At 37.8% G+C, this 19,166-nt stretch overlaps 1 protein-coding gene across 1 annotated transcript in view; it reads right to left on the reverse strand.

Annotated features, from left to right (window-relative positions):
- Positions 1-337: 337 nt before the first annotated feature.
- Positions 338-19,166, reverse strand: part of EXOC6 (exocyst complex component 6) — a 54,037-nt gene continuing 35,208 nt past the window's right edge. The window contains exons 18-20 of the mRNA XM_009879351.1: positions 14,126-14,267; positions 6,068-6,141; positions 338-816 (exon numbers count right to left, since the gene is read on the reverse strand). Of these exons, the coding sequence (XP_009877653.1) occupies positions 808-816; positions 6,068-6,141; positions 14,126-14,267 (225 nt within the window). The 3' untranslated portion in view covers positions 338-807. The remainder of the gene's footprint in view (positions 817-6,067; positions 6,142-14,125; positions 14,268-19,166) is intronic.

Below are 19,166 nucleotides of genomic sequence, written 5' to 3' on the forward strand. Positions count from 1 at the left end.
GCCATCCTGCTTTGATTCTGCAAATCCTTATCAAGACAGTGTATCCAAAGCCATGCTTGTTTTTGACTCCCCACTGCTAATTTCTGGGCATTTGTTTCCAAAGCTTTCTAATTCTTACCAGCTGGCAGGTATAAATCCCACCCCAGTAATGAGCTGGCTTGTTGCTGTGTACAGAGCACTGATTGAGATCTTCCAAATACCTATACATACAACTTGTGATCTGAGCCTACTGTGACTAGCTGCAGGCCTCACAGAGGCTAGCTGAAAAGGAGAAATCAAAAGTAAGAGGTGTCATTAGGGAATGTAAGTGCTTACAAATAAATTGGCATGTTTGTGTGAAGAATTCCTATTTACTTGCAAGAATATAGTGCTCTGAAAAGACACTGCGTGTCCCCTGCAAGCCAGATAACAGTTTAGCATGCAATCACACTCAAATACCTGTGTCGTTTTGAACACAGGTATGCATATGCATGCCACCCCTGTATGATGCAAATATGTGAGATACTGAGCTTTGATTTGTACCTGTTCTGCTCACAGTGTGCCTCAAGCCCTCCTCCTGCTTTAGTGCAGTCAATTTATAGAGAAGGCCAGCAAAAGTATTGCCTTCCCCCCACAGCAAAGTGAGGAGGACCTATGGTGTGAAATCCAGAGAGATGCAACTCCTGTTCTGTTGCTGTCTGAAATCTGAGCTCCTTTCTTTAGCTGAATAAGCAGCATTGCACTGAAACCTAGAGAAGCACAAATCCCATTACATTGCACCCTGAGGCTGGGCTTCATGTTACAGATGTACCACGCTCCTCTGCTTGTTCAGAGAAGCTGGGAGTGCATGGTGGGGGGAAAGGGATCAGTAAGCATTGTGAAAGAGCCTCTGCAAAGACGAAAGTCTCAACAACCATTTCCCTCAGAAGCAGAGGACGAAATATTCTGTACTACCTGCTAACTAAAAATTCAAACTGCTGCCTTATGAAAGAGAAGCTCACTTCTATCTTTAAACTCTGAAGTTTTTAAGACTTGCTCCTAAACAAACTGTTAAGGATTTCTCCCTCTCTGAAACTTTTGACGTTTCTTCAGTTCAAGACTTCTCTGGAGTAGAGGCCAGGGGTGGGGGTACCCTACTAGTTTCAAAGCCTAGGCACTGTGCAAGCTGGCAGCCTGTGAAGGAAGTCACAGCACACCTTTGGAGCCCTCAGCTTCCAAGAGTCATGGTGCGTAGGTTTAGCAACAGGCTGCAACCTACTCTCTGAGGTCTACTGAAGGGCTCAAGAGCATTCTCCACAGGGAACACAGATGGTGAGAGCTTCAGCATGCTGCATCTTAGGGGAATCAGATACAAGCTAGAGCTGAAATGCAGTCACTACCACAGGAAATGAATTCAAATTAAACACTGCAAACAAAACAGTGGAGAAGACTGAGCTGTCAGCCTGCCTTTAGTGGCAGTCAATCCCGAAGCTGTGATTGAAGCCGAGTGATCCATTACACAGTTCCTATCTACAACGAGTTACGTCTGAGTTTATCAGAAGGACAGTATCGCCTCTCAGTAATGAATGAGAAGCAAACAAGAAGGAGGAAGACCTATTAAGTACTAGTAAGAATTTTCTCCTTCAAATAATCTTATATCTGTTGCAAGCAACACAGTTCAGAAGGTTGGTAATATTTCTCACCCACAATACACCAGAAAATGCATTACAAAGGAAATGGGCAAGCAACCCAAGAAACTATCCACGCCATTTCCACTATACTTTGGAATTGGAAGAAAATGTATTATACTTTTAAATATCAGGTATCAAGTTTTAGAATGAATACATAATTTGAGCTCATAGAAGTGCTTATAAACATGCTTATTTACACATATCATAAATAAAAGACTGACAAAAATATATCTTCTAATGTTTCCATGGTATATTATTCTGTATATTAATCACATGGGCTGTATTATAACTTTATGTCTAATTTATCTCTAATGTTACCAAAGTGTTAACAGAAATTGCTGAAAATCTTTGAGAATTTTCTCCCATACCTACGCAGAATTTATGGACCTTGTCATTCACAGCCCTTGGTCTTCCAGACTGGGGGACACCACCATCAAACCATAAACTCTGTGTTACCAAGTGGGTGGAGATATTGCTACAGTGGTTGCTTAACTCTGGGGTTACCAACAGGATGTGATAAAGTTCACTTGAGACGGCTGCCTCTGTTGCAGGACCAGCACTGACATCAAATGGAGGATATTAACAACATGCACTTAAGTGCCGAAAGAACACAGACGAGACGAAGTTCTCCTCATGCCTGGCAAAATAAGGAAATTCCACAATCATTAAGCTAGCTGAGTCCTTGTCTGAGATGAGACAGTAGAGGAAGAAGGCCTGTTTGAAACTGAAGCAGTACTCATGGCAGAGAGAAATACTAGAAACAAGTTTTCTAAAGTGAAAAAAGTCAAGCTACATTTGCAGCTTAGGTTATAACTCTGCAGGCAGCAATTCGATTTCAAGAATAAGCATTTGTTACCACCCAGTTGGTTAAGAATCCAGAAATTTGCCCTAGGGCAACAAGTGTTGAACTCTCAGGCTACCATGAGGTTGTCACTCCTGTCCACTGCACACTACACAGGCTCACCAAAGAATAGCGCACAAATTGTAATTAAGTGTCCATGACATCAAAAAAACCTCATCACACTCCAGAACTGTAACCCTAGTCTTCAGGCACTGAAGAACAGATCGTAACGAGGACAAAACAACTCACGTCAGAAAGTGAGCTTCCTCACAGACTAACTGAAGTAGGACAAACTAAGACCTCTTTACTTTTGAAGGTTAATTCCAACTGACCTTGGATATGAATTGGTAGCAAAATCCTGACAGTTCGTTCCATCTCACTTTGGGCCACTGCACTATTTACCCAGGTTCTCTATGCAGACAGTAGCAAGACATTATCTTTAGAGAGCAGTGCAGGTTGCAGAAGACCCGAGTCATCTTCAAGAGATGCCAGGGATCAGGATCTTCAAAGGAGCATGTGACATTGATAATTGGCTCAGGTCATACACCAAGACAAGTAGCATGAGGAATGACACAGCTATTGCAGGTGTCCAGAACCATGAATCTACCCCAGTTTTCTTACCATCTGCTAGTTTCTAGATGATCATGGCCATGTGATTCTCCATCAGCATGCGCTATGTGTGATTAGCCAACCACACCAACTCACCTCTGTAAGATGCTGAGATACCATGGTTTTGGGAATGGCACAAAAATCTTTACTGACTAGGGTTTCTACAGATGACTAAGATCTCTAAGGAGCATGTTAAATACAAAAAGAGCGTAAGAGAGGTTAGTATAAGAAGAAAGAGGTGGCTTATCAAAGGGGACATTGGTAAGTGCCTGCATCTCTGCGATTCCTGGCCTCTTAGAGCTTCCTGCTACTGACTACTGTTCTCTTCTTAGAGGCAACTCCTTCTCATGTCAACTATTTCTCCTTCTGTTTGCTCTTCTACATCCATGGAAAGAAGAAGGAAAGAAGCTAGCTTGCTGGGCCCAACATGCTGTCCACACACTGTCTTCAGGGAGAGATGGAGGATCAGGAACTGTTAGGACTAAAATATCTATGGCATTTTTTTCAAAGCTGCTCCTCCTCCTCTGCTAACCATCCAAGGGTAGCTCTTCTCTCTCAGTCTTCCAAGCTGACTCCTTGTAAATGACTTCAGTAAAATGCGCCACAATATTCTACTGCACAATCGTCATTAATCTCACACATTGCCCTAGTACAACAGTGGGAGACTAAGCTGTTGTTGAGATAACTGGCTTCCATTAGCAACCATGTGATTGGCAGGACGATAAAGTCTTTTCCCTTGCAGGTCAGCTGCTTTTTAAGAAGAGGGCAATCCTGCTGATCCATCTTTTAGCTACAGTCTCTCACTGAGTCCCAAATCTCCTGCCTTTTAGCTTTGATACGGTTCAAGCTTTCCCCCTTGTATCAGCCCCTACCTGTCATCAGCTCCTCTGTACCGAACAGCCAATATCAGGAGTTTGACCTCAGGGCACAGTCCGGGTGGGCAGGTAAAACCTGACCACTGGATCTACTTCCTTATCTTTCATATCCTGCAATTCATGAAGAAGTATCAAATTCAAACTAAAAAACAGAAGCATGACCTTTTATAAGAACTTTCTGAAAAAGGCTCTGTTGCCTTTCTAAGTATTCTTGAAAAGAACTGTCATCCAACCTATTAAGATAGAAATAGATCACAAATAAGGAAGAGAGGGAAAACACTGCAAATCTTTACTAAACGCTGAGTGTTTTTAACGTACGCTTGCAATACCTTTTGTCGAAGCACACAAAAATATAGTAAAAAAACCCCACAAATCAAAACAAATATACTAGAACTATTCTGCACCTACAAGCTCCAACTGCAACTCAACAGAGTTTTCCAGGCTTTTACTATTCATAAAGTATCCCATTAGATACCCCTGGCACACAGAGCATCCTCCGTAAAGCATTACTTGCATCAAGAAAATTCTGAAGTTGCCGATATAAACCGAGAGCTATCGTAAACAACATAATCCCTATCTATGCAACATGTTCAACAGTTGGTGCTTAAAACATACAAAAATATTATTTATTTCCTGTAGCAAGTATGTACACACCCTGCCCTCTTGCACAGCTGGAAATCATGTTTTCCCTTGAAACAAACATAGGCTCTGCAAGGATTTATACCACTTTGGTGGATGACAGAAATGGTGCCAAAATCTCTCAGCATCCTTTGCCTTCAACTAAATTGACTTAAAACAAATTGGAGGATGTTTAGTCACTTCTACCACTGATAATAAAAGGAGAATAAAGAAGAATCTAAAAGAGGAAGGCTGCTAGTCAAGGCAAGACTTGCGGTATTTGAAGTCTGGCAGAGTACAACTTCACATGCTGAATTCTGGAACTCCTGATGTACAAGTATCACATGAGTGAATCTTATGGCCACGATCCCATATCCTTCTCACGTAGTCCACGTTTATCCCACAGTAAATATTGTTAATTTTTGTATTACTGTGAGAATGTAACAGACAAGTCTACCATTCAACTTTTTCATTTAAAAAGACTATAAGTCCTTACTAACTATTAGGAGAAACTGGGATACTTCTGGATCAGTAATTTTCCCTTCTGAAATGCCTTCTCATAGTCTTGCTGTGAAAAACCTACTGAACTATGAAAAGCAAGAATATTCTTACCATATAGATAATTTGGTATGGAAGTTTTTATACAATTCTCTTCCTTTCTCATGACTTTGACAGGCTCATATGGTCGTGAAAAATATCACCAACATCTGTAGAAAGCTAAAGACCTTCCATGTACAGTTAATGAATTCATATTGCTATTTAAATGACACAATTTTGTGAAATAATAAATCTTTTCTAAAAGCTTACTTCAAGTATGAAAAGTTTTTGAAAATTAATTGCTATGAGTGGATATAGCATCAGAATTTACAGGGAGCAGGGGATAGAAATAACTATGTGAAATTAAGATAAGTAGATTTTAGTCTGGGAAAAAACTTCCTTTTGGCAAGAACTATGGAAAAGTCCTTCCAATAGAAAGGCATTTAAAATTAAATTTGATATAGGATGAAGATCACCTAGTTGCAATACAACTTCTTTCTAACAGTTTAAAGAATTCTGTGTAACAAATTAAGGAAAGGAAATGCTAAATAAAAGCATTCCTGATTCTGCTCTCCAGGCAGTAGTTTTCTAGACAGAACCAAGTGCTCAGAATGGAATCAGGCCAGTACATGCCAGTACAGCAAGTACACTCTTGCAAAAAGACATCACACCATCTTTACAAAATTGTCAGGACCAAAATTCAATCCTACATCCCTGTAACAGTACCACCAGTAGCACAGTGCCCCCTAACAACACACTGGAGAAACAGTTTTATGCTAAATTACAGGGAATAGTGCCACTAACAACACTCGAAATAACTGCTTTTCAAAACTAATTACATGGGAATGCAAAAACATGAAAGGTTCTCGAACTTAATAACTTCAGCGTTGGTCAAAAGGGGAAATTAGTAGGATAAAAAACAACAACTAATGTCTTACTTGTCTGAGGTCGATGAAAGCTAACTGCAGGGTGTCTCCCTGGAATCCTGGCACAGGCTCAGAACTAGCAAACACTGCAAAGGAAGGTTAAAAATATTACAGATACAGATTTTTCTTTAAAATCTAACAGAAAAATCAAGCTCTATGCAATATAAATAACAGCTAGTGTTGAACTAGTTTGATAGAAATAGATTAAAGTAATAATTCACAGTGATTAAAAGCAAAGAAACCAACAAAACACTTTCCCATCATTTTCCCAATAATCCTAAAGAATAATACCTTTAGGAGCATTTTTAGGAATTTTGCTTCAAACCTCATAGTAATGGTACAACCAACATCCTTTTTTTGGCCTAAGGTGAACGATTACTGAAGAATTTTGAAATAATACCAATTCCATGGCTGTCAACCTATTTTCAAACATCTGCTTTTGTTACAGCATTTGCGTTATAAAACTCCACCTCTAGTCAAAAAGCAATAAAAGACAAATACTAAGGTAGGAGTTAATTTAATGTGTAGATGACAGGTGGAAAACTCTATGTGCCACAGTCAGAGCAGAGCTGAAATGCCTGTTCACTCCTTTTAGCCAATAGTGAACTTCTGCTCTTTTTGAACCCAAAAATAGGCTGCCAAAATTGGAAGGCAAAATTATATTCAAAATACAAAATATGGTAACACTTATGGTAATGGAAAAATGTCAGCTATTCATTTAAATCAAGAAACAATAACAGTAAAAAATACACTTTTCTGTTGTTCTTATCCCAGACACACATTAATAACAAAGACATTTGCAGAAACACCCACTGCTGCACAGCCCCACTCAATTTAGGTATCTTACTTCAAAAGAGTTTGAGAAATTTTCTTACGCTCTTCAGTTAGAGTTCTTAACAGAACAAAGTAGATATCACTGTAATAGTTTTAGAGAGCCATCATCTGAGACAATGAAAGGTAAAGTTTTTTTCTAGGCTTGAGAAATATTCAATGGCAGGTGTTCAGATCCAGTGCTCAGCTCTGCTATGCCACATGGACTCCTACTAACATTTAAAGTTATAGGAAATCTTTAATAGATTCTTTTTTTTTTTAATGGCTAGTTAGAAAATTTGGATCATTAAGTGAAAGTAACATCCAGAAGAACATCGGTGTCTGAGCTAACATGATGGTAAAATAATGGGCTATATAGTCATTTACTTCTGAATGTATGGTTTCAACTTAAAGCAGACTAATGAATACAGATAGGCTATTCACAAGTCTAAAAATGATTATATGGAAGGAAATTGTAAATAAAAATAAAGATTCTTACTTAAGTGGTACATGAAGCTACTAAGACCACCTCAGAAAATCTAAGAATTGCTTTTGTAATAGATGAATACAGTATCAGAGCAATAGCTTTATCAGTAGAGGCAGAATTTATTCCTTGTATTACAGTAGTACAAACATTTTTATGGACAGCCATGTTAACAAGAGAATGAATAGAACCTGAGCATGACTTGAATCATCAACAACTAAAGGAATAGAAGATAGCAATCAGACACCCTGTGGAGAACACTGTAATGTCACTGACAAGTACTGGTAATAGTTGGCAATCCTCATTGATTATTATATTCAAGTCTGAATTTGAAATTGTCTGTCTTTCCTATGTTGTTAGTAACACCAACTTTGTAGAGGAGTTTTCAGGGAGCTTCAATCTACCACAAAGATGCTTTTTAAATAAAAAAGATAAAAAGCAGTAGGAAAAGCATCCCCAGCATTTTATAGAGAGAGTTTGCTTAGTAAGAAACTCTTTAAAAGCAGCAAAGAGGAAGCAGTCGGTGCAACCAACTTGCAGAAGAACAAAAGATCTTCAGGCTTGTGAAAGCACCCTTCTCAACACCCTAGGCCAAAGGGTTGGGTGCCTCCGTGGCTGTCTTCTGCAGGTATTTCATGGCCACTGGAATCACCCTTTCTTCAGGGACTGCAGGCCTACGGTGCTGGCCCCTGTCGTCAGCCAAATACAGTGTTTGAAGTGGAAGCATCGTAACTATAGCAGGGAATTCTTCACAATGCCCCACAGCAAACAGCTAAAAGAGATCCCCCAGTTGTGAGCTGTGGCAGCACGCCTACAGGGAGGATAAATGCGATGGTGAGAAGGGGTCTTTTCCACATCCCCTGAAGAGGGAAGGAGAACCCGTCCTATTCTTGAAGGGTAAGGCCCATCTGTATCTGATCCTGTATAATTTGCTGCTAATGCACAGCACACGGAGACCAGCTTCCGTCCCATTAAAATCTCAGCTCTGCCAGCCACTCCACACTGGTAGCACTGGGAGAAGGAAGCTCTACGGCAAAGGAATGGCTACAGAATGGAAAAGTGAATATAACCAAAAAATGTGACCTGCAGCAAAACTTTTCAGTTAGCTACTGACATTTTATACTTTGGGAGGTACCTTCCTATAGTGGGATACTTTTACTTGCCACAGGGCAAACATTTGTATCCTTTCTGCAGATCATCAGCCTAACATAGTTTGGAATTTATCCTAATGTATTAAATAATGTAGTAATGTTGAGCTTCTCTACATAGTACCTACTATCATTGAAGCTACAGAATAAGCACCATACAAGCAATTATTGTATGAATTTTGTTCTCTTTAACTACAATTTTATATTATGAATGCATTTACAACACCAGGGACACTCGCTATCGCACAAGCATATATTCTCACATTTAGGTAATTTTTGACCAGTGATTACAGTAGAATTTGTTTCATTATTACAATTTTATGAGTTCAAAGGGCAGAAAGGATTATCTACTTATGGTAACAGTCAGACAGTTCCCGCTCCGCCCTTAGCTCAGGGCTTTTAAGTTTTGCTAACAATTTTACAAAGCTAATTAAATATTTTCTACTGCACAGCATTTTAGGAAGATATTGTAAGAACAAGATTAACATTCTTAATGACTTTGTCCTAAGGGTCCTTTTCCAGATAATAATGAAACACTGTCATATATACGTCTTTTAAAATATTCACCCCCTACATTCATTCTAGGCTTTAAGAGGATTTGGAGGGGTAGGGAGCTGGTTGGTTGGTTGTTTTAGTGTGCATAAGAGCATTCAGGAATTTTATAATATATGAGAAAGAAATGCAAAGATGACCATTAAACTGTCACATACAGGGGCAAATAACTGGCTGCTTTGTAGTTTGAATCAGAAACTTAAAATGTTTTTGCAGAAAATAAGCTGAAAATACGCATTACGTGAATCTAGTATTCACAAGGTTTTTGTTAACAACTTCTTTCCCTGCACTTTGCTGATCCTGGGTAGATTTCCTCTGTGTATATAGAACAGGATCTTTGGCACAATGTGCATCCATGGTATGTTCAACCTCAATGTACTTCCTACAACATCCAGTTTGGGAACTTACAGGAGGTAGGATCTAATGAAAAAAGTATGTAACAATACAAAAACAAGCTGGAAGGTAATATATACAAGAGAATGGTAAATTTAAAAATTGTAAAGAATAATTCAGCCCATTTTATTTTTAATTCTCTGCTTTTATATTTTTATTATATTTTATATACAGGATATATGTGAATTGACGTATACACGTGTTAATGGTTATCTCAGGAAAAGACTGATAAAAATGGAATTTAAGACATCTTTAACTGTAAATCATACAGAATTTCTATGCACTTCTACATTTATTAAGAGGTCACAAATTCATTCTCTCAAAACCCCATCATTTAGCCATCATCTGGTTATGCCTCTCTGCTGGTCTGTGAATTCAGTACCTAATTCCCGACAAGTAGTGTTGCTGCTCAATGGCAGAAAGTAAAAAACAGAGTCCAGACCTAGGAACAAAAGCTAAACCAGACCAGTTTTCCTTCAGCATCATAGCACTGATCCTCAGGCAGGCCAGCAAAGCTATGAATGTATTTTTAAAGGAAGAGCAGCGAATCAGGTGACCATCTCTGCAGCCTTCAGGCTGTCAGCCACTTTGCAGCCCGGTTGGATGCTCCAGCTGTTTAAACATGCCCGGAGGAGCAGGGCTGAGGGAGCTGCCAGCTGGCCCGGCAGCAGCCCCCAGCCCTGCCCCCAGCCCCAGCCACGCTGGGCTGCTTCCCCTCGCTCCCACGCTGCCATATGGGCCTGGCAGATGAAGGATGGTCTCAAGTGAATTAAGTTAACCTGACTTCCCAGATGGGAGAGGAGGCAGGTAAAGCGAGGGGCCTCCAGAGGAGAGTACAGTGCCTTTTCAAGGGAAACCAGGATTTTAGTTCCTCAGCTTCTAGTGTGCCCACCTTGAGATTACCTACTACAGGGAGTACTTGGGTCAAGGTGTTTCTTGCTCTTGGGTACTGCAGTTCTCCACACAGTGAGTGAAAAAGGAGAGACCGGCTGCATGTCTGGTGTAGGGCTGGTTAGGAAGGTATATTGCATCCTGCTTTGTGCTAATTCTCCACTTAAACTATGCTCATTTATAGGCAAAACCTTTTCATCCTTGCACAGGTTCGTGTCTGGGTGAAGGAGGATGCCCACTCAACCATACTTCCTCCTGCCAATTAATCTTGTCTTACAATACAGCTGTGTTAAAACACATAAATTAACTCTTCCAGCAATTAGAATTTCTGACAAGGTACCTAGATCTGGATGGTGTCTCTGAAAAGCTCGTTTTCTATTATGTACACCTTGCTTCTCACAAAATGAGATACAGCAACTACATTTGAATTTCATCTTCAAGAAATAGCAAATGCCTCCTCAACTCATTTCCCTCCTCAGAGCACTGAAAGTGAGTGCCCAAGCAAAATACTAAGTTTTGGGTTTTATCCAATGGGACCTAGTACATTCTATTTTTCTGATTACTGTTGTAAGAATCCCAGTCATCGTAGTAGATCACCATTGAGAGAAAACAGCGTAAAATACAGAGATAAAACATTGCTCTAAATTATAAAATATGTAGAGAAAGTGGAGAAATACTTCAAACTGAACAGGACAAACTGAAATTGGACTGAAAGTGTTTGGAATGTTTAGAAGGAAACAAAAAAAACCTATTAGAACAAAAGTAAGAAAATAATAACTTGTTTTTATTTTTTATAAAACGTCACAGATGACCACCTGATACTATTACTATTGAGCAAAAATATCAGATACTTCAAGATTTTCTGCTCTGCTTTTTAAAGTTAGGTACTTTGCATAGAAATACAGTGCAGGATAATGAAATCTCAGAGTTTGCTACAAGATCACCTTCTGCCCTTCCACCTTCCTCTCTTGGAAGTTCACTTATCGTTCTACCTATTTGCTGTGACTAAGAACTTTAGCACTTACTGACTTCAACAGATGTTTACTCATTAACAAGTTGTGGGGTTGTTGGTTGGACTGTTGATTGCTTTTTAGCGGAAATGAAAAGGTTTGACGAGTAATCACATTTTCCTGCCTCTGTTCACATCTCCTCCAGTTAACACTGGAAAGAATTACAATGCAACATTAAACATAGAAATAAATATCTAGAATGCTGTCAAGAATTTTAAAGAATGTATCTTCAGACATGCATAACCTTCTACAATTCACATAACTTGTAGTTCAAAATGCGTTTGAGCATACTCTATTGTGTCTAAGTAGAATGTCAAACCCAATGTATCCAGTACAGTAGGAAACAACCCAACAGTTGTGAATTATTCTCACACTCTAAGCACTAATTGAAATGTCACTGTCGTATCCATTAATCCCAAAATGTCAAAGAATAAAGCTAGGGGAGGGTGATGAGCAAGAACATAAATCACAGGCATCACAGCAAGGCCTGGAATGTGCCTGTGATGTATCTTATGAATGAAACCACAACAGCAGAGCAGTCAGAGCAAAATCTTCTGTCAATCCCTTACTCCACCGATCTTAAGGTGTCATTTGTTGCAACATCCTATTCTGATAAGCTTCTAAAATTGTATTTAAACTACTCAAAGGGTTTCTGTACAATACCACTTTTTTCCTAATGTGCTTTAAAACCGTTGCAGAAAGGAAGAATTGAAGTTTTTTCTATTTTTATCTGTACAGCCTGCACTAGAAGTTATGTAATGGTGAAAAGAATGCATATTTCAGTCTCCAAGTTGTTAGTTTTCTGAAACTTTTTGACTTTGGCCCCATATTTTCCATGTCCTGTCCATGCCATGCACTCAGTATAACAGCCACATATAAGAAAAAATGCTGTCTTAGGTTATATTTTAATCTTAAAATAAGGAAATGTTATTGTGTTAGATTAAATACAACTCTACTAAGGTCTCTTCATTGACTGAAATTTCCACTGTGGAAATAGGAGGGAGAGTGGTAACAGAAATTAGGATACTACATAACAAGGCAAGAGCTGAGATGAAGAAGGTCTGAAAACAACCCAGAGACCAGACGACAGCCAAACACTCGGGACTTGTCATTACTTTGCTGTGAAAATACTGTTCATACTGTGAAAGTCACCTGCAAGGCATGCATTTTATCCCCTGTTCTGCTAGGAATCCCCTAGTTAAACAGTGAATTCGTTAATCTGTGCAGGGTGGTGAAGTACTGCACTGTTCACAGATGATATTTTAAATATTAGAAACAGAATAATACAGTAGTGGGCAAGCTTTCTTCACTGTTACACTATTTGTCAAGAAGGCAGATGACTGTGTAGTGGGTGCACCAATTCAGCTTGTCTAGATGAAAGACTATGGTGGCAGTATTACGAATACTATGGGTTTTCTGCGTTTACAACTGAGATCTTTTTACATCTGGAAAAACTACACAAATGCACATACGCATAGCCCTGCCCACCTACCTGAAAAGAGCACTTAAATTTGCAACATCAAAAGTACTAAAAATAAAAAAAAAAAATATCAAGCCATCATCTGTTTGGCCAACTTGTGCAATCACGAGACAAACATTAATGTAATGATCACAAATATTTTTTTCTATTGGATCCTGATAATCCCAGCAGTTCATTCTGTGCAGTGAAAGGCCTCAAGGCTGCATAATGAAGGACGATCAGAAGGATGCCTGCTCTACCTGTTACAGAGTTTACATGGGATGTAACAAATAAGGCAGGAGAAGGAAGACAAGCATATGGCTAAAACGTAAAAAATGCCCCTTAAATCTGCCCTGGACTCCCACAAGACCCCTTTGTGATGCTAACCATATTGCTTGAAATCAAATTTTCAGTTTCCCGTAGGTGGCCACTAATTGAGTAGTCACCAATTTTTTCACATGTCCAAACTGAAAACCTCATGATATGACTTGTCCCTTTTTACAGAGGTCACCAAAATCATTGAAATTCAAACATTGCTTCAAACACGCACGAGGAGAGGTACTTTGTAAAAACCAGAACATAAGAAACTGAAAATACGCATTGAAAAAAACACTGTATCTAAGTCATCTACAATAAAACCAGACGTAAAACATCTTCATAACACAACCATGTTCTGCAGGTAGCTTCCTTCACACAGATCAACAGCTCACTCTCAGTAGTGAGCTCCACACAAAATATACAGAAGTAAATCCTGCCTTCAGTGCTGGATTGAACGTTTTTTTATAAAATAATTCTGATGCCAGCTTTTGAAAAGTGACAACAGAACAATAGCTGGTATTTACTAAATAAGTACTATTATTCTGCACAGTAAGTAAGTAGTTCTAGGAGGTAGGAAACCCTATGTAACAGTAAATTTAAAAATTTTATTATAATAAATAAACTCAAGAGAGAAAATTAAAATTTTACAGACATTTGACCTTTTTTTCCTAAACTATAAAAGCACTATATTTATGTAGTGGATTTAGGCAATTTTGTACTATACTGTAGTTTTTTAACTGGGTAAATTATTCCATTAGGAGTAACACTTAAGGTATATTTCAATTAGGTACTGAGTTAAAAAAAAGTTTCATAAACAAATTTCAGAGAAAGGTTAACATACTTATTCATTAATACTTTTACAGAAAGGTGTGCTGTAATAGTTTTCTTTCAAAAATGACAAAGCTTTAGTACATTATGGAAAAAGTTCACCATATGGCTTGCACTAAAGAAATTTTTTGCAGTGGTAAGACAGACATAGATAGGAATTCTGGAACATCTACTTACATTCACACTGTATCACATCTAAATTAAACTGCTGAATTGCTCCCATGCTTATTTGTTTTAATTCAGTGTCCAGTAGCATCTGCAATAGGGATGTTGAAAGATGCTGGCAGGCTGACATGCAAGCTGTCTGGGCCACTTTTCCCTGGTAGAAAGAGCAACAGGTTTTAAGACAGAAGAAGAGGACACATCTCTAAAGAGCTGCTTATCTGATTTGGTTTTAACATACACTCAAAGTCTTAATGATGCAGGACTTAGACTAGAAGGAGACAGATATCACTTCTTTTCATTTCTTTAACCTGCTAGCTTTGTTTCTATTAAATCAATCGGGGAACTGAATTAAATATGTTAAAGCAATTATTGATATTTCTTCCGGAAATCCAACTGTCTTCACAAATACAAGGACATTTCCAAAACAATAACAACATAAGCTGCTGAAGCATATGAACATTTTTGTGGATTTCTTAATTTTTTTTTAACCTAAACAGAAATAAAAGCAAGAAAAGAAAATAACAAAAATCAACATGCTGCACAGTTAAAACAGTCAGTAAAACACACCCAAATTTTTTATAAAACAAAACCACTGCTTTCAAATGGGGTATTTTTCATAACAGCCAGTGCTAATTATTTGTGCTTTAATTGCTTGAATTCCATCTCAAAGCTTGTTGCTAAACAATTCAAACTATTCCTGCTTATTCATCATCTTTTCAGGTGCTTGATAAATCAGCGTGTCAGTAATCAACTGTCTACAAAATGAAATGTAGCCCTCTGCTGTACAAAATAGAAATAATTTTCCAATCACAGTCTAGTTAGTAACATTTGTCTTTATGATGCATATGTAAATTGAGACAAATAATTTTCCAAACATGAGACCAAAAAACAAAGCACAAAATCATATATTGATTTGATTATTATTAAAATATTACTACAGAAAAATGGAAAGACGCGGAAATTCTACCTTAGAATTAGGAAAGCCAATTAAACCAGATACCCAATCAGATGGCACCGTTCTATTCATAGCACTGCAATCTTTTAGAGCGGGCTGATCTTGGCTTTCAAATGCAATTATATGAATCTCGCTCACTTAATGCACCTAAATCATGCTGCTCAACTGATGTCTGTCTTACAATACATATCCAAACAAAGGGACCTATTAACACGCTTGCACTAAAAAAAATGAAAATTACATAGTACACCTACTGGAGCACACACCACTGTCATTTTACTTATATCTGTCAGTAAAATGAAGGCACCTCTTTTTCTAAAGCAATGGTTCCCCAGCTGTTTTCTGCGAAGTCAAGGTGATCAATTCACTGTTGACTCGCAGAAACCCATATAAGCAATGAAAAATTACAAGGATAGACTGTCCCAGAAAGTTTGGAACGTTCTGCTGCCACATCTGAAGAGCCAGCTCTTATCCTTAATAAGACAACTTGCTTATATCATTGAATTTTCATGTCTACGTATATCAGAAAGCAAATTTGGCCCTAAATGCTTTGTACTTTTAAAAAAACATTCTTTATTAAAAAGTAATTAAATTGTAGACAATAAAATGGAAAGTGTTCACTCTCCTCAGGTCACAATGAAATATTAAATTGCTGTTGCTAATATCTCTTTAGCATTAGACACCTTGAACTGTTAGGAGCTTTATATCTAAAATGAGATGTCAGTTCTTAATTCAAAATCTCAGAAAAGCAAATAACATTTCGGACCAAAATAGATGAGCTGACAATGAGGAATGTAAGAAACAATGCAAAACCAGCATGCTTAAAAGTCTCCCAAACCCAATGGTAATTACTCTGGGAGACATGCAGCTCTAGTTCCCAAGCAGAACAGTATCAATATGAATGGGGGGGGAAAAAGAAAAGAGGAAAAAAAGAGGGGGGAAAAAAAGGAAAAAAGGAGGTGAGAAGGGGAATCAATGGGCCACAGCTCATTTAATTACAGTGTAGTAGGTTTGAAATACTTAATGGAAGTGTCATTTTGATTTAATGGAACAACTAGTGCATCTCTGTTTAATGTACTGCTCCATCAAATCAGCTCCATGTCCTATTTATGCTGCCACTCTAATGAAATAAAAGTTCAACCAGATTAATAGGTTGTCAAGAAAAATTTTAACATTCAATTTATTTTATATGCAAACAATGTATATTCCTCTATTATTTTAAACAAAAGACAGAATTTAATATTTCTAACAAGCATCTGTAGTTAATTGTTATAATCTGGCAAATATCAATAGTACTGGAGCACAAGATAATGGTTACAATACAGAAATGACATGGCAAAAGCCAGTTAGACTTTAAATAAGTATCGATACATGTACATTTAATGTTTATTTTATATTTCATAAAGTGGAAACATCCTAACATTTAAACTCTTTCCAACTATGTAACTTGAACTACAGGCTTATTGTTCACATGACATAATAACAAATAATAGAAGTTTACTAAACACGGTTTATACTTGCTCTATATAGTCAATTTATTTTACTAAATCTAGAGAAAAACGACATATATCAATGAAAACGCTGAATTTTAACTCAGAGAAAAGTGAGCTTTACTGTTATCCTCTTCAAAATTCGAAATTCCTCTTCCCAGTTCAAAATATGTTGGATGTACAATATTCAGAAAAGAACAAAATTCAAATTTGTATTTGACGAACGAGATCTAGCTAAAAATCTATTTCCATATGTCCACCATGCACCAATTAATCAATTCCTTGCCATTTTTCCATAGTGCATTTTGAAGAGGAAATGTAACAATTCACAAACATAGCAATAACATACTTCCAGAATTAAACAAATCTCAGTTAGTTTTAAAACATTCTTAATGCTTATTATTTGTCAGTTTGTTTTTTTTTTTAATTACCATTTTAAGGGGGGGTGGCCATGGTTACTGTATCTAGCAATTAAATACTTATATTCAATAGCATGCAGAGATTCAGCAGGCTTCTCACATCCACTCCAGTCACCTCCCATTTGGAGACATTACTATTATCTCCGCTGTGCCTATGCTAATTGCTGCTATCTACAAAACCTATTCTTCCACTCAACCAATGTAAAGTTTAGGAAACGAGGACCCTATTCTACAAGAAAAAAACACCTGCTAACGGCGTTAAAGGCAACTGTTTTTTCACCCAGCCTTTACATTTTGCTGAAATACAAGTTTGTAAAAGGAGAAAACCCTTAGACAAACTTCTTATATTTCAAAGGAGCTTGTAAAGAGAATCTGCTGACATATTAAATCCTTTTTTATAGGACTCCAAAGCTTTTCTCCTAAGAACAATTGCAGTAAAGAGACATTTGGCTCCTAGGAAATTCCCAAAGGGTCAGCCGTATGCATCCTTCCATGGCACCTTCGCGGTACTGCTTTCTAAGACCCACGCTAGCTGTCTCAAAAGCAGCTTTCATCATTCACTATGGTGTCAGTCAATATGATTTATGGACTGCATTCAACAAAGTCAAAGCATATAGAATGAGAAATATGACTACAATCTGCTAATTTGTTTTGTATTGAGCCACTTAAGAGTCAAAGACCTGATGTCAGGCTGAGACTAGCAACACAATTAACCGGCCAGTGACAGATTCATCCATCCTCCCTGCCAGGCTGTGCCAATCAAAGACAGCATGAAGCGGCATTTGGAGAAATCGCTACGAAAACCCATTCTCTAAGTAGCCTGTGGAGGCTGTGGATTGACAGTTTTTGAATATAGCTGCAGAAAGACACCCCCCCTTCACCCTCACGGCAAGCTGTGAAATTGGGCCTTTGTTGCCAATCACAGAAACAATAAAATAACACAAACTGCCATCCTCAGCATAAAAGGAAATAACAAAATGTATCTGTTAAAATCTAAGAAGTTAAGCTGAAGAATTAATTTAACCATATGAAGTGACATAATGAAAAACTGTCTGAAAATGCAATGAAACGAAACATACAGATTTTATTGCGTGTAACAACAAATGTGTTACAGTTCTTAACATTAGGACTAAAATCCAACTTTTAAACTACTGATAAAATAGAAGCATACTAAAAAATACTAGTGGAATTTTTAAGAATCAATTTTACTTCCAGTCTCTGTCCCCAATGCTACTGAAATACTAAAGCAAAAAAATCTGTTTGAAATAATCTGTAACTGTTACTTTTCAATAGTCATTCTTTTCCAGAGACTTGTCTGATACAAAGCACATATCTAGAATAAAAATTCAGTTAATTCTAAACTTAAAACCGTTTATATATCCACCCTCCATAATTTCAAATTAACTGATCTGAAAATAGAAGGTAATTTTTTTCTTTAACTGTTCAAAATAAAAACTAAAAATGTAGGTCCTTAGTAACACATTTGATCATCCAATTGATTGCATGAGATTAATTTGCTTTTTGATTTGAAGAACCTAATGGCACTATAAGTTGCATGTAAAAGTTCCTGAAAATGGATACAATCTCAAATTCCTGTGACTTTAGAAAACAGAACCATTAAAAATTTCATTACTCTCAAATGATAACCAAATGCAATGCAGCCTCTGGGATCTGCACTGCTGAAATTCTGCTAGTGCTTGGTCATGACATAACCAGCACACCAACATCTATTCAACATAAACAGGAAGTATTTCTATATGAAATATTCAATATCCATTGTGCTTATGACACCTAATGAGCTTGACGGTTCAACAGAGGCTGAGTATTCAAATTACAGAAATGCTCATTGGAATGAATCACCAGCGCCATGTAGTCCAGCCTCCTACTTGGAGTAGGACTACTACGAACATTAGTTCAGGTCCATTGTCCTTTCTTCTGGCCGAGTCTTCAGTACAAGTGAGGATGGGAAAGCAACAGCCTCCCTGGGGAACCTCTTCCAACACCGCACTACTCTACTCACGCAAACTCCTTCCTCGATGTCAAAGCTTCACCTTCCAAGCTTCTGCCTGTGACCACAGCCACATGTGAATTTGTCCATTCTACCAAGAACAGCTTGGCTCTGTCTTCTTTGTATCTATTCTTAAGAGGTTGTAGGCTGTCACTAGATCTCTCCTCAGCCTTCTCCTTAA

This window comes from Apaloderma vittatum, unplaced genomic scaffold (genome assembly GCF_000703405.1).
Source record: "Apaloderma vittatum isolate BGI_N311 unplaced genomic scaffold, ASM70340v1 scaffold13002, whole genome shotgun sequence".
In the NCBI taxonomy this organism is placed as follows: domain Eukaryota; kingdom Metazoa; phylum Chordata; class Aves; order Trogoniformes; family Trogonidae; genus Apaloderma; species Apaloderma vittatum.